Consider the following 17,223-nt stretch of genomic DNA (forward strand, 5'->3'; position numbering starts at 1 on the left):
TTCCATTTACACCATGTCGGATGGGGGAATTATCGAACACCAGATAGTTTTGTAGGGATTGGCATATCAAATTGGTGATTCTGGTATATATGTATACGATCACGGAAACCATATCATAGATCAATCTGTAACTACCACAATGCAGTGTGAAGGGTGGTATGGATTGAACCAGCCAAAAAAGCATCCCTGCTCGTTTGTAGCTCGAACTTCATATAGCTCATTTTTCAAATTCAGAAACTGTATTTTTAAAGTTTCAAAAAAATCTAGATAAATACATATAAATCTAGATAAATATGTGACACTTAATTTGAAACACGGTCCATTTCCGTCTAGCTAGTTATATACTTCCCTCGTTAAAATTAAGTCTTAGATTTATTGACACATTTTAATATACAAATACATATAAATCTAGATAAATATGTGACTCTTAATTTGAAATGCGATGACATGGTCGACATAGGATCCATGCAGCCATGCAGAGGCTCCACATCCACAACTTAATACAATCAAACTGAGCGGCCCCGCAAAAGAAAAAATGAGCAGGGTGAGCTTGACTACTAAATTGTCATGCCTCGAAACCGGGCCTAGTCGTGAAAACGCCACATATTTATAACCTTCCGATTATAAACATGTAAGACTCAAAATAGAACATATTAATAAAGCTAAAACAACACTTTATTCATTTCTCAAGTATTTCATTATTTGTTTTCCCATCCCGTGTACTACTCCTACGCTTCTTCATCAAGTTCAATGATGCTCACTTCTGCAAAAGGATAAAGATGACAAGGGTGAGTATAAGAGCATACTCAGCAAACATGCATATAAAGGAAATATAGATGGCGCCGGATCAAAATAAAAGAATTAGCAGATTAACATAGATAAACATAGCTGCAGAATAATGGGAGTTCAAAACGAAGAAAGAATATCTGGCATCACACATGACAGGAAGCTTCCCAACCCGGGAGTTACAGGGGTGAAATTCACACTTTTACACTCAGCAGAGGGGTACTCCGACATCAACAGTCTTGACTAGTCCCACCGGTGCTAGCCAAGCAGTGCTCTTCCTATACCCGTGCAGCATGTCCCCTCCGTAAGGATTTGACATTGGTCATCAATTGTGCTTAGTTTTTGATTAATCTACTAGTATGAGTTTGTTAGCCACCGGCCGGACTCTAGCTCCACTAGGGCTTCGACCATTATTTGCTCAGTGGTTGCCTAACTGCGTGGAACGCACGACTTGTAGACGCATACGGTTGGGCAATACCACAGAAATGTGATATGTGTGGTCCTAAATTAACCTCCCGACTCTGGCATGATCTTGTGGTTCTTCGATCAGTACCAGTGGAGTCGGCCATGGCGCAGTGGGCGAATTATTTAATTAGCCGCTCGAGTCCTTTGGTTCAGCTTTGTGGTAAGCAAATGGGTTTAGTGGTTTTGGACGGCGCGCATCAAATCTGATAAAAGCCACATGTGTTATGGAAGAGACTGGAGAAGTCATGTGGGCTATGGTTCTAGGTTGTGTCTTAGGAGATTTTGCAAACTAGAAGGATATATACCCGCGCGGGCATGAACCTGAGGTCGGCTAATAGGAATATGCAAGATTCAATTCGTCACGATAGTCATAAGAGTAATTTAATCGACATGAACTGATTCTTTGACTAATTAAAGGTCGTTAAACTTCAGCAATGTACTTCATTGATAGTGCATGCTATTTTTTTATGATCGTCGATGACATGAAATTAAGTTAGCTGTGGATAAGATGATATTAACAGCCTGAAAATGATGATGTAGATAGCGTTGCTTGAAGTGACGCTTAATTTTCTTTTTTGGATATGTCTTAAGTAGTTATAGATAAATAAAACAGGTAATCTCGAATAGTTGTCATGTCTTTTTCATAACTGAAAACAATTGACATAAAACATGGTTGGCTGAAACAATTAAGTGTGAAAATAATTGTGGTGCTTTACATATGATTTAATTGAGTAACTTCATAGCAGGATGGTGCCATCTCACCAATAAAACGGCCAAAAAATAAGATATGAACAATTAGATGACTAAAAGAATAGATAATCTGAATAGCTTTTACGTAGAGAGAATTTAGTCGGATTTTGCTTTATAAGAGATATAGATTTAAAAGTTAAGAAACCCATAAATATTTTTGAATTTAGAGAAGCATAAATAATGTAATTGCCGGCAATAAAATCGTTAAAATTTAGAAAAATAAATATTTGTGTCGCAAACTAGATATTTAAATAAGAATTTATTTTAAATTAATGGGGCAAGGTTATAAAAGGAAATTATTATTAAGATTTAATTAAAACTACATAAGCAGGAAAGAAAATCTAAAGACAACACTAAGTTGTAAACACATGAGAGTTTAAAAAAAATGATTAAAATTAGTGTACACTCTATTTCATAACACGCGATGGGGGACGTAGACAAGTAAGTGAAATCCAATCCACGAAATGATTTGATCCATGGATGACACCGCGTGTGGCAAAGGTTGTAATTTTAAATGAACCATTACCGCAAGGCGTAGTGCGGAAACCTATTGTGTTCTAGACAGTACTTGTTTGCGACCAATTCTCGTTGTTTTTACCTATAATGCTAGTAATAGTAGGCACTAGTAATAGTAATGTATGCCCACTTTCTTGACCATCTTGTAAATAAAGGTTGATTTTTCTGCAAACACATGGCTTAGGCCTATAAGAAACATGGCTTCGTCAAGAGTAGAAGTAGGAAGTTATGTTTTTACATGATTGAACCTATCTTTCTACTACCTCTGGTTCGGTTTATTAGTCCTATGTGTATGCCTAGGTTATCAATTTAATGAATCTAATACGAGGTATATATTATAAAAAATATACCATTAGAAACTATGAACGATATAATTTCTAATGATATAATTCGTGTGTTTTATAATTTATGTTATAGAGGTCAAATTGAGGACCAAGAGATATAGGTAGGACTTATTAACTAGAACCAAGAGAGTACTAATTTGTGGTTAACTTGTTGTATGCCATGTTTTCCACCCCTAGTCTGGAGTATCTAATTGTTTTTGGGGGTTTGTGTAAGTCTCGGTTATTGAGATTTTTCTTACGTCTCAATCACTCGAGAAAAATGCAACAATGATTTATTGATAAGTCCAATTCGTTCTAGTTGCATTCTCTTTAAATCCTGATTGCACTTTTCTCATGCGACTGAGATTAAGAAAATCTCACAAATTTGTCCATGCATGTTGCAATTAGTTAACCCCGAAGTATCGTTTGAATCCTACCAAACCCAATCCACATAAATGTCGCCTCCCCCATGTAATACGGAGTACATCATCATATGCATCTCTAGCTGGATCGGATCGTTTGACTTCAGCCTGTTTTCTCTTGGTCAGTCCTGCACCGTCTTTCGATCATCGGCCAAACGCGTTTCTTAGGAGACCCCAGGCCAACTGTAAACCTTCCAAAACCACTATACGACTCTATCTTGATTATATTTCTATAACGGTTTTGCTATGTCTTAGTCAACTGAGATTTTCTTAAGTCTAAGTCACTTACAAAAATGTGCTTTGAGTTGCACTTTTCTGTTAAAAAAATGCAATTGCACTTTTCTGACAGAAATGTGCAACTAAATCGAGTTGCACTTTTTTTTGAACTAGAGTTGCACTTTTCTGAGTTGACTGAGACTTAAGAAAATCTCAGTCAACTGAGACATAGGCACACCCTTTTATAGACATCGCGCGATCGCCACTCAAGCACAAGCACACCTCCACACACTTGTTCATCACAGCTTCCGTGGCTAACTAAACATGGCAGCGTTCCACCCAGCCAAGACGCTCTCCTTCTTCCTCCTGCTCTCGTTCTTATTCCTTGCCCGCTCCGACTCTCCGCCCGCCACGCCGGTGCCGCCGTCGACGGCGTGCAACGAGACAACAGACCCTACATTCTGCCGGTCCGTGCTCCCGGCGAACGGCACCAACAACCTCTACACTTACGGCCGCTTCTCCGCCGCCAGGTCCCTCGCCAATGCCAACAAGTTCCTAGGCCTCGTCAACCGGTACCTAGCCCGCCGCAGCGGCCTCTCCGCCGGCGCGGTCGCCGCGCTGCAGGACTGCCAGCTCCTCTCCGGGCTCAACATCGACTTCCTGTCCGCCGCCGGCTCCACGCTCAACACGACCAACACGCTCCTTGACCCGCAGGCCGAGGACGTGCAGACGCTCCTGTCGGCGATACTGACCAACCAGCAGACCTGCGCCGACGGCCTGCAGGCCACCGCGTCGGCGTGGTCCGTGCGCAACGGGCTCGCCGTGCCCATGGCCAACAGCACCAAGCTCTACAGCATCTCTCTGTCGCTCTTCACCAGAGCGTGGGTGCCTCCCAGGCACAAGGGGAAGAAGCCGTCGACGAAGCCGCCCCGCCACGGCAGGGGCCTGTTCGACGCCACCGACGACGAGATGGTGCGCAGGATGGCCGTCGAGGGGACCGCGGCGGCGGTGTCGGTGGTCAGAGCGGTGACGGTGGACCAGAGCGGTGCGGGCAACTACACCACCGTCGGGGATGCGGTGGCGGCGGCGCCCACCAATCTTGACGCGACCAGCGGATACTTTGTCATATACGTGGCCGCGGGAGTCTACGAGGAGAATGTGGTGGTGCCCAAGAACAAGAAGTATGTCATGATGATCGGTGACGGCATCGGCCAGACGGTGATCACTGGCAATCGGAGCGTGGTCGACGGCTGGACCACCTTCAACTCCGCCACCTTTGGTGAGTTTTCTGTTTTTTCTTTTTGCTTCGTTTGAAAGTTTGGCTCTGCTATTTTCCATTAGTAGAAATATATATAAATCAAGTAATCTAGCAAAAAAAAGTAAATTGGACAAGTCAAAGCAGTGAGCTGACTCTCAGATAAGTTGAAATATACGTACCAATAATCTGCCATTGATCTGGCACGACAGCTCAACATTTTCTACTAGAACATTTTTCTGTGAGCTTGATTAGACTTCCATGACTTCTATGCATGGAGACATCAGACATGGCCAATTACTGGTTGACTAGTGCGTCCTAACTTTTGTGATCCGACTTGCAGCTGTGCTCGGGCAAGGGTTCGTGGCGGTGAACATGACATTCCGCAACACGGCCGGCCCGGCGAAGCACCAGGCGGTGGCGCTCCGGTGCGGCGCGGACCTGTCCACGTTCTACCAGTGCAGCTTTGAGGGGTACCAGGACACGCTCTACACCCACTCCCTCCGCCAGTTCTACCGCGCGTGCGACATCTACGGCACCGTCGATTACGTCTTCGGCAACGCCGCCGTCGTCTTCCAGGACTGCACCCTCCACAACCGGCTGCCCATGGCCGGCCAGAGCAACACCATGACGGCGCAGGGACGCAGCGACCCGAACCAGAACACGGGCACCATCATCCAGGGCTGCTCCATCGTGGCCGCGCCGGAGCTCGCCGCCAACACCGCCTTCGCCACGACCAACTACCTCGGCAGGCCGTGGAAGCTCTACTCGCGCACGGTGATCATGCAGTCCTTCGTGGCGGGCATCGTCGACCCGGTAGGGTGGATGCCGTGGGACGGCGACTTCGCACTGAGCACGCTCTACTACGCCGAGTACGACAACTCAGGCCCTGGATCGGATACGAGCAGGAGGGTGAACTGGCCAGGGTACCATGTGCTCAACAGCACCGTGGACGCCGCCAACTTCACCGTCGGCAACATGGTGATCGGGGACTTCTGGCTGCCGCAAACCGGCGTGCCTTTCACCATCGGGCTCATTTGATCCATAATAAGTCACATTTTGCTATAGATATGTCATATGTGCATGACTCGGTCCAGATACTACGTTTTTTTTGCTAACTAGCCAGGTGGCCACCGCATTGCGAGGGCATCCACTAAAGTTCAATCAATGTATCCTAAACTTAAATTTATGGAATCTATAGATATTAAAAATAAAATTTCTAAACCATATTGTTCTATCGCCACCACAAATGTTATGATAAGATAATGCCACGGGTGTGTATATGAATAAGTTTAATTTATGGCCATAAAATATTATGCATTTCTAGAAACACGATTTCACCACATTATAGAACATCATCTACTACATTTGGTTGTATCTATTTTTACTCTTTGTCCGCTATCCTCTATTCTTAGATCCCCGTCCCACGTTTTAGTTATGGCATACATGACGATGCCAATTTGGATTAGAGTAACTATATCAGAGTTGCAAAACTCAGTTGTTGTGAAATTTTTTGTCGAACGAAAATAAATTTACTCTGATATGTATAGAGTTTTATTGTTATTCAAAATAATGTGTATTTACCATAGTTTAAAAAATGTCTACTTTGATTTATTATCGTCTAACCATCGGTTGCTTTTATGCTCCACCGTTGATTAGTAGTTAGACACAAAAAAAAGAACAACTCTTCTACATCTTATTTTCTGGATAATTTTCCACAACCTCAGATAAAACTATTGATGTCTCAAATATATACTCTATATTCTATTCTAAAACTAGTCTGAACCATTTGTGATATTAGAGCATCTCCAGTCGCGTCCCACCAAACCGTCCCCAAAGCGATTTGGGACGCGCCGGATAAAAAAATGTTCCCAGCCGCGTCCCCCAAAGCCGCTTTTTTGTCCGGCGCCCCGAGCCCGTCTCCGCTCCACAGGGGACGCACCGGGGACGCCGGACACACCGAAAAGCGAGGCGGAGAGTGGCAGGGCCGACCCGTCAGCGGCACATTGAATTTTAAACTAACCGTCGCCTACCTCGCGACAGAAGTTATTGGCGCGAGCGACGGTGCAGTTCCCGCAGAGGCGCAGCGAAGCGTTTCGTCGCGCCTAGCTGTGCGTGCCGGCGTTAATAAGCGCCACCACTCCCCCGCCTCCCTCCGGCCTATAAAAAAGGGCCGCCTCTCAACGTCCCTCTCACACACAAATCATAGCGCCTCTATCCCTAACCCTAGCGGGCCTATTCATACCGCCATCCCGCTTTGGTTCGCCGTGTATTTGGTAAAATCGTGGCCCTGATAGTACGCGTCTAGTGTTCACGACTGAACCTCTCTCCTAATGGGCCTATTCGTACCACCCGCGGTCTTCGGTCCTCCGTGTATTTGTTACGCGCCTGTCATTCACGACCGAATATCTCCCCTAACGGGCCTATTCGTATCGTTCGTGGTTTTCGGTCCACAATATATTTGGTAAAATCGTGGCCCCGGTAGCACGCGTCTAGCGTTCACGACCGAACCTCTCTCCTGACGAGCCTATTTGTACCACCCGCGGTATTCAGTCCGCCGTGTATTTGGTTAAATCGTGGCCCTGGTAGTACGCGGTTGGCGTTCACGAGCGAACTTCTCTCCTAATGGGCCTATTCGTACCGCCATCCCGCTTCGGTCCGCCGTGTATTTGGTAAAATCGTGTCCCTGATAGTACGCTTCTGACATTCGGGACCGAACCTCTCTCCTAACATGCCTATTCGTACCGTCCACGGTCTTCGGTGCGCCGTGTATTTGGTAAAATCCTAGCCGCAGTAGTACTACGAGTGTGATGTTCACGACCGAACCTCTCTCTTAACGGGCATATTCGTACCGCCTGCAACGATCAGCCGGCATGGAGTCCTACCGAACGTTCGCAATTGTGCGGTGTTCGGATGAAAATCTGAAACATACGTCTAGCTTGCGACCCAAACCCAACATTTGAATTCAAATATGCGACATTGTTGTACCTTTGGTGCTGCACATTAACATTTAAATTTGAAACTGCATTAAATAGACTAATGTGCAACATCTCTCACGGTCTGCCCCTGGTCTCTGCCACGAGCTACTGACTTCACCTCGCGCCTGAGCCTGGCCTTCCTCTGAGCCTTCACGTACAACCCCCTGAGCTATGCATGGTGCATGTGTACGGATAATAACACTTACAAACTGCTTAGTTTCCATCCGTCCAATGGTCTGCTTGTTGATCGGACGGCTCACAGCCCCATGGGTAAGTACACTCCTGGGTATCCACTTATTTCCCCAAATCTTATGTGCGGGGTAATATGAAACAGAGAGAGTAGCTCTATCAACTTAAGAGCATCGGCTATGTATGTAGTTTAAATTGCCACAAGCTGGGACACAATGGCAACTAGATTTTACCACCGTGTATGTTGCCCTGAAGGTAGACCCCTCACGTTAAAAAAAAGCCAACAGATTTGTAGTGAATATTGTTATTTTATCACTTTATACTCATATGTAAAAGTAATACTATTATATTTGTTATGTTATTCCACAAGCTTGTGGGTCACCCACGAGTTTATTGCATATGGACAACCTTGTGAACAGGCCCCAATATATATATATATATATAGAGAGAGAAACTCTATTAGACACCTGGGTGTAGAATAGCTTATTTTGCACCCGGGTCGATTCTACTGAACCGGTCCACGTCTGGCTCCATGCCACCCGGTGCGGCCACCCTCGGTCCCACCACATATTGATGTAACTTTCTTATTTTTTTTACACCGACGGTTTCTCTCGCAGCACCATCATTACGAGCTATCATCGGCTCGTTCCAAAAAAATCGGCAGTTCTATAATTTCGGTGACCGATTGCACTGGCGATTGCAGCTGCCGGCGAGAGGCTGTACTGGCGATTGCGCCGGGCGGCGAGCGGCTGCAGCTCGACTGGGATTCCGGACGGCGGCGGGCGGATGCAGCTAAGGATTGGGCCGGCGGCGGGCGGCTGCAGCTGGGGATTGGGGCAGGCGGCGAGCGGCCTCGTGGTGAGCGGCTTCAAAGAGCGCCAGAGTGGTGGGTGTCCTTGGCGCCGCTGTCATGGTCGGCGATGTGGTGGGTGGCCTGGGCGGCTGGACTGCGGCGAGCGGCCTCGACGTGGGTTTCCCCAACCTCCAGATCCCGTACGGGAGTAGCATACCTTCAGGTGAGGCACCTTTGTTTTTTGGGACCTTCAAGCGGCCGGTGGCCTCAGTGGTGTATGCTGCGGGTGACCTTGTTTGCGGGTGGTTGTAGGGGGCTTCCAGAACGGCGGGATTGTCGCGGCGGGAGGCAGCAATTCTGCTTGCTGCCGATGTGCTGCTCCTGCCATTAGAGCGGTTCACAGTCTACATCAGCAAGAAAGCCAGTAAGAAACGTTTCTATCTCCGGCAAAATGCTCTCCTCGTAGCCCTCACCAGATCGAGATTCATGCCTCGGTAGCTCTCCTCGATGTATGCAGGTGTTGTCGTACTGAGCAGCCCATAAAAAATCTAATTGCTGTTTCTACGATTAATGTTTTGCTAGATTAGTTCAGCGTGCAAATTGTAGAGGCTGGAAGCAGAGTCCAATTTGATATCTTTGCAGTGCAAATCCATTGTTTCTTAATTAGCGATGCAAACTAGTGGTGGCTTCAATTTTCTTGGCTGCATTTTCTTTTGCGATATGCAAATCCTACTTTGTAAGTTGTTTAGGCGATATAGAATGGAATAACTTGCAGTTTAGATAGAAACTTGTCAATTCAGTTGTTGAGGAATAGAAGATTATCAATTAACAAAATGCTGAATTTTGTAGTTCAGAAATAGCTAGCTCTCCCCCTGTGAAAAAAGAAGAAATAGTATCTAACTATATTTGTGCCTTCCTTTGGCCGGTATATATTCTAATCAACATGTTGTAGTTACTTTCTTCTGCGTTATTATGCCTGAACATACTTTTTGTACTTGTTTAGATGTCCAATCTTTGCTTGTAATTACAATTACGTATTATTAATTGTCTTTATATTGGCTGTATGAAAGCAACTTATGAAATTACGTCACTTAACAAATTAGATATGTTGTGAATAATGGCAACTGAAACATACATAAAGGTCCTCCCGTGCCTTCATAAGCGACATGTGGCACTATTGCCTGCATGGTAACGTTTAATTTTCAGTTAAGTGGTTGGCTTAAGGTGTCGTGGTTGGACGGCCGCATCGGCAGCAATGGTGGCGTGGCGTGTTTCGTTTCTATTGGAGGTGATTGGACGAGCGGCCGGTGGGTGGCGGCAATTGGTTACTCCGGAGTCCGGAGGCCTCAGTTTCGACGCGTATTGTTGCATCTCCTTGCTAGGTACCTATTGCTCGTTTCAATATGCTTGGATGAATTTTATTATGGCCTCTGTAAGATTTGATAATGTGCACCTTTGTCCTACTCAGCCAATGCTGGAAAACAATGGCATACCGGTGATCTGGTCCGGGCGGTACGAGGTTTCATATCAGGGACGAATCAAAAAGAGCTTCTCTCTCCATATTAGACCTACGACTGTCTCGAGTCCTGCTACCAGTCCTAATCTCTCTCCCCATAAATAGAGCTACCAATTCTGTTGTCTCCTCACTCCTCAGGTTCAGCGCTACTATTTTTTATATGTATATTGTCCATCTAATCTTCATTATTAGATTATAAACATTATCAGATCTATGTAGTTTCTACGCTCTCTCGCCCACAGTGAAAGGATTAAGCAATAAAAGTTGGTTATATGATAATTTGGTTCACGTGCAAAAATACCTCTCAACTTTTCAGATGCCTAGTTATGCTATTGTCATTTGCATGAAAATTGATGATAGTGAATGGAAAATTCGTGGAAGTTTGTGTGATTTTTTAGTTGCTTTGCTTCGAGCTTTGACCATGTTTCTAGCCTAGTAGATTTTGCCTTGCAGACAGATGTAGACCAAGTATGCCTAATGTATTTTAAATATGGCAAAATAGTGTGGAGCTTATGTCAGTTTGTTGGCCTAGCATAGGTGACATTCTAGGATTTTTAATGGGTAATTTCTTTGACTCCAATCTGAAACATGACATAATCCTAAATGGTCGCATAATACATTCTTTTTTTACCTGATGCTACATGGATCATATATTTCTGCTATTTTATTGGCCCCTAGTCAATTTCTAGTCCAATTCATGAGTGCAAGCTTGGTGTAGATACCATTTGTTATTCAGAAATATACGTTTATCAGATTGGCAGTTGCTTCTTGTTTTGTATGTCCCTATGACATAACTTTGTTATTTGGAAGTGATTTTTACCTTTTCAGCTTCCTAGTTGCAATATTTTCATGTGCTTGAAAATAGATTAGTGTGATCTGTTAGTTTCTTTGCGTCCACCTTTGATCGTGTTATTACTTGAAAGCCAGATTTTGCATTTACGGACCGACACAGCTTCAGTATCACAAATATATTTTTGATGTGGCAAAATTACCGTGGAGGATATTCCAGTAGCTGGCCTTTGAGCTTAGATGACATTGTTGGTTTATTAATCTATTATTTTCCATTCCCCATTCTCAAATATGACGGAATTCTAAATAGTTGCAGGATATTTGTACAGCTGATTCTTTAGTTCAATTTTGTTAGTGTAGAGATCCAGGTGAGGCTGCACCATATCACCTCCAGTTTCCGTGCATCCTTAGAAGTCTATCAATTCATTTGCTTAGCATTAGAAGCTTATGAATTAGTTAGATTCTGAAATCATCTTTACATGTCTTCCGGTGCATTATAGTCCATAGAATGTCAGGGCAGTAAAAAACGAAATTATTTGGTAGTATATGTACAGGTTTCATCAACTCAGTTATTCAGATTAGAAGCTCCAATTCTGAATTTTGTAGTTGAGGAGTAGCTGCCTCCGGTGTAGTTAAATATTTTGGCAAAACTAGTGATGTTAGCCTTCTTGAGGTGTTTCTGTTAAAGGTAGATGTGTAATTTTTGCTTGTCGTAATTGCAGCTATGTATTCATATTTAAATTGCCTTTATATATATTGTGAAAATTTACATAGCTTAGCGTCTTAGTTGAGTTGTTTCAGAATACATGATTCTTGGATACGTACAGTGAGAAGCAGGCACTAAGCCACTTGATTATAAAGAGCTCTTAACTTTTTGAATTGTTTTTCACCTGACACATACATCTTATGTTTTAGTCACTGTGTGCTCCATTTGGCTATCCTTATCTCTTAATATTGTTTTCCTTTACAATTTTTTTGGGATGCTTATGTAATATTATCTCAAGTTTCAGGCACCAACAGCATGTTACTCCCGATTGAATTGAGAAGTGCCTGACAAATATTTGGCAAGTGGGAAGAAACTAGCATGATGCCAAGTTCTAGCTGATATAATTTCCTCACCGTATGCATCTGGATGTAAATGTGAAACCGTGTAGCTTTGTGCTATAAATCCTGGATATAAATAACTCACGGCGTTATTATGCCAATAATTATTTCGTTTTTGAGGATGCATCAAGCACGTTGAAGTTTTATGTGACTTTCAACAGCTTTTGTGACAATCTTATGAGCATATAATAAATTGCAGATTTTAACTTTCTTTTTTACTTCGACTGTAGTTTCACGAGCTGGAGCGTGGATTGCTGACATGAGTTTACGTTAGTTGTCTGTATTTTTGCTTGACTGGTAATCGGACATTGTCATTTTAAGTTTGGCGTTCGGGTAAGTAAATTTAACGTTGACAATCAAAACTGTTACGCCATTGTTCTTAAAATTAACTCTTACGTCAATTAGTTTGTAGGTAATTGATCGATGGAGTCATGGAGCTAGCTACCAGGTTTCTTTACTCGATCCCTCCACTCTGAACTTCTGAAGTCATTTTATCTCTAGAGACTTGCTCTTACGTTAATTACTTGTAGCTAGCCGTACGTTGGAGCTGGCAGTTTTCTTTTACTCGATCCCATCCCTTTTCAAATAGCTTTGTTGTGTTGGTCTGTCCTTTTTTTTTTTACGTCGCATGCATGTAGTGGGCTGGCTACGGTTGCCTAGTGCCGCGCGTCCGCACGCTGTGGCCTAAACTTACGTAGCATGCAGAGGTTTTTTTTATGTTGCCAGGATGCTACAGGCGCGCGGGCCGCTTTTTGCATATCGCGGCTGGGAGTCGGGCGGGGTGCAGAATAACTATTCTGCTCCCAGGGAGTCAAATAGCGTCTCTCTCTCTATATATATATATATATAACCCAACTATTCTCGAACCCCCCTTAAGAGGGGTTCTAGAATAGCTATTCTCGAACCCCCTAACCAAACCGAACCCCACCCACCTGGCGAACCAAGCCGCCCCGAGAAAAACTCATCCAAGGCCACGTGAACTCCCCACCTTCACCCCCATCGGCAGGGCACTCCGTCTCCCGGATCCAGCTCCCGCCCCGCCTTCTTCTGCGGTGGCAGCACCGAATCCCCGCCCCGCCTTCTTCTCCGGCGGGAGCACCGAATCCCCGCCCCGCCTTCTTCTCCGGCGGGAGCACCTAATCCCCGCCCCGCCTTATTCCCGGAGGCATCGATGAATCCCTGCGTCGCCTTCTTCCCCGGCGGCAGCACGCTCTTCCCGCCCCCACCTTCTTCCCCGACGGTAGCACACAGTTTTCGCCCCCACCTTCTTCCCCGGCGGTAGCCCTCATCCCCACGCTGCCTTATTTCCCTGCGGCAACACCACGTTCTCGCCCCCACCTTCTTCCCCGACGGTAGCCCACATCCTCGCGCCGCCTCCTTCCCTGGCGGCAGCACTCATCTCCACGCTGCATCCTTTCCACGGCGGTAGCACCGCCGCATCTCACCCAGCGCCTGAGCAAGCCGCTGTGCCTCCCCGGTTCCTCCCATCCTTGGGCCGCCTCTCCCTTGCAGCCCAATACGACACGCCCTTGTTACTCCCCAGAGCAGCCACGAACTTACCCCGAGCACGGACCGTATTTCCTCCTGAGCGCCGCCCTGAACTTCCACTCGCCCACGACGCTGCACAAGAGCCTCAACGAACCCCGCTCCGATCCACCATGGACGAACCTACCTTATTGCTGTGCAGATCCAAGTTCGAATTTGTTGTTTTTAGTTGCATCCAGAGGACGACAGGGCTGCGAGGTCGAGGAGCACCGGGTTGTTGTCTGTTTGTTGCCCATCCGACAGGTCCAGGGGAAGTTCAGATGCTGGAGCGCTGCATCCCAGGTAATTTTGTTGCTAGTCTTACATCATTTTGTACAGATCTCTGATGATTCGGGTGTCTTGCCAAGCAAGAGGTGACCTCAACTGCTACGTTTAGTTCAAAATGAGCGTGAACTACTCTACGGTTCAGTTGCAGAAAGAGAGCAGTTCAGTACATCAGTTTACTTTCGTGGAATGTCAAAAAGTTACATTCATTTATCTTTCTTTCGTATAAGAACTAGGTGTTGGATCTTCCTAGCCGTGAAGCAATATTTCTATGTGGGATTTGGGGGCGATTCAGGTAAGCAACTAGGGAGGGAACAGAGGGACTGATAATGACTCTAGTTAGCTGGACTGTTAGCTATTCGCGTGTTTTCTGCACGAGATCTGATCATGGTGTGTTTCTAGGGTGCACAACTTCTAGAATTTTATTAAAGAAATATGTGGGCATACAAAATATAATCATTGTTGGATGATGGATTTTCTAAATCCAGTGCTTGCGAGTACTGGATTGGCAGCAACATTCGCCCTTAATATTATCATGGACATCCTAACTCTTAGGAACAAACATTCTGGTGTATAGTTCTAGCTAGGAATGTCGCTGCCTAGCTAAGTTCAGAATCAGGACCATGAGATGAAGAGTGCAGCTAACCAAGGGCTGTAAACAAAGACTAGAGAGCTGCTCCAGTTTCGCTCATTTTCTAGTGTAGTTCACTCTTGTGGTTGAAGTTAACTATGCGTGCCCTTATTCTGAATTTTTTTAGGTTGTATGAAGAAGTTCACTTGGTCGGTTCAGACAATTCTCTTTGGGTAACACGGACGTGCACTTTGTCCCACACAGAAAAAGTACACTTTTGTCGGGAGGTTTATCCACTTTTGCCCGGATAAATATTTTTTGAGAAACTTGCTGGAATTCTCCTAGAAGTTTGCTTCGGCCTTCACTTGAAAAAAAATACAAAAAATAAAAAATGGTTCCAAATCATGAGATTCTCGAAGTTCGGTTTCTTTTGTTTATTAAAGTGTGAGTTTCGATTTGGTGAGACATTGACTACGTTGGTCGTTGAAGTTCATTTTTTGTTCTAGGAGTTTATTTGTTTGGCAAAGCTAATTTTTGTACAGAATTCCCTCCTTTTGCACAGAACTCATTTTTACGGGGAAGTTCAGTATGTCCATGATTAAAGATCACTTTTATGTTGTCTGTTCACTTCGTACAACTATGGTATTCAATAACTTCACTTCTAATCCGTGAAGCTCACTTCTCCTAATTTGTGAAGCTCACTTCTCATAATTCGGGAAGTTCACATCTACTTAAGCGCACCAACGCTGCAATTGCACCCAGCAAAAACATTGATCAGGTGATGGAGCTTGGGTGCCACCTTCAGGAAAAATTACAAGCTGGTGGATGTGTAGATTATTTTTTATGTATATATTTCAGCAGAGTAGTTCAGTTGATCTATGCTTGAAGTTTACTTATTTTTTTTCCTAGGAGCTCGCCGTGTCAATTATTTTGTTCGCAAGGTCACACAATTTTTGTTTGGAACACTTTCTCACAATGTGAAAGTTCACTATTGCAGAGCTCGAGGGTGCAGAGCGGGAGCGATGTTATGAAAACCAACGATGGCTGCTCTAGACCTCCATCTCCAGACCTCAATGGAGTGCGGCATCCTGTGATGCGCTTGATTACCAGCGCCTCCATGTGCATCGTGCGGGCGTCAAGAGTCCACACCAGTGTGAACTGTGAAGAGCTGGACTCGCCCCAAGTGCGTATGCGAACTCTCCCCGAGGATCCTCTGAACTCCTCCTCACCATGTGCTTTGAAGGTAATCGGAATTTATGCCCCATAGGTGTTTGCTTCCATTTCTAAACGGGTAGTGATATGTTTCTAGAATAATGTCGACAATAATTTGCCTGTCAATCTGTCTATGTTGACGCTTCTATAATTTTCAAAATGTTGTTCTTGCACATGCTAAAGAAGTTCACTCTGTGTTCTAGACCGGTTCAGTACATGAAAATCATATAGTGGGACATAATTAAATCATTTAAACTGAACACTTTGTGCATGTTTTGATATTGTGCATAATGAGTAATGACCCAACACAATATACAACTTTTTTTGGATAATATTATAATTGCATGGGTGATTGCTCTTAGCTCAGTTGGTTTAAACCAGATTAATGTTAGAGCATTGTCGGAGAAGAAACACCATTGTAAAAATAATCATGGTAATAGTAACTTATGCAGCAATGCGCTAAATTATCAGAATTTTTTTTCCAGCAGTTCACTCTCTGACGTATTGAAGTTTCCCTTTTTCGAAAATTACTTGTCATGACGTATTGAGAGTTTTTTACTAAATATATGCATGTGAGCTCAAGATTATAATTCTGAAGTTTGCATAATCTATTTTATAGCCGAGAAGTTCACTTCATGTATGTCTGAATTCAGATATCAAATGAGGGTACTTCAGAAAGGAAAGCCGATACCATAGAAAATCTAGCATCGATATTTATCTGTTCTGGGTGGTTCACTTTTTTATGTTAGAAATCGAAGTTCACTTATTCGGCATCCGCAGTTCAGCTCAGAAGAATCAAGTTCATTTTAGTAGTTTTGGGCGGTTCACTTATTCGGCATCCAGTTCTGAGAAGTACTTCACATTTGGCAGTGGTGCAGTTCACTGTTAGCCATGGTTTAGCTTTTCCTTTTGATAGTGTGCAGAGATGAAGAGCCCACTTTTCCTAATCCGTGGAGTTCATTTCTCCTAATTCGTGAAGTTCACATCTGTTGCTACTTTAGCTTAGATATTCTTGCTAGATGGACTATTTTTTTGTTCCTTTTGACAGTGCAAAGCTCCATGTGCAGATATGCAGCTACACTGGGGGTTCACTCGCGTATCCTCGACAGTCCAGCAGGCTTCTCGATGGAGTCTAGCACGCGACCGCACCCCCCCCCCCCGACACTCTAGTGTGTGTTGCTGGGAAGTCAACCTGTGCCTCCCCCAAAATTCAAGTGCGCTCCAACGGGGAGTACACCTTCCGCGGAAGAACTCCACCCCAAAACATGGCATTATTACAGTATAAGTAATTAAAGTGAGCTCCTAGTTATATGTTGTTATTTTCTTCTAGCTCTGCTTCTAGCTGGCTGTAGCCCTTCAGGATCATCCCTGCTGGAAACTGACTGCAAGGAAGTTTGTCTCTTTTCTCCAGGCAGTTCAGCTTTATTTCACTTTCCGATTTCAAGAAGTTATTTCCTTGCATCTCTGATGTCCAGGTGTATCTTCACAAAATACAGTCGACAAGGTAATTTTGGAAACACTTCCATGGG

General features: G+C 44.4%; 1 protein-coding gene across 1 annotated transcript; it reads left to right on the forward strand.

The window, feature by feature from the left end:
• Positions 1 to 3,765: 3,765 nt before the first annotated feature.
• Positions 3,766 to 5,960, forward strand: LOC124681871 (pectinesterase-like). Its single transcript, XM_047216651.1, has 2 exons — positions 3,766 to 4,757; positions 5,077 to 5,960. The coding sequence occupies exons 1-2, from the start codon at positions 3,803 to 3,805 to the stop codon at positions 5,772 to 5,774; spliced, it is 1,653 nt and encodes a 550-aa protein (XP_047072607.1). The 5' UTR covers positions 3,766 to 3,802; the 3' UTR covers positions 5,775 to 5,960.
• Positions 5,961 to 17,223: the final 11,263 nt, after the last annotated feature.

Source organism: Lolium rigidum, unplaced genomic scaffold (assembly GCF_022539505.1).
Source record: "Lolium rigidum isolate FL_2022 unplaced genomic scaffold, APGP_CSIRO_Lrig_0.1 contig_58057_1, whole genome shotgun sequence".
In the NCBI taxonomy this organism is placed as follows: domain Eukaryota; kingdom Viridiplantae; phylum Streptophyta; class Magnoliopsida; order Poales; family Poaceae; genus Lolium; species Lolium rigidum.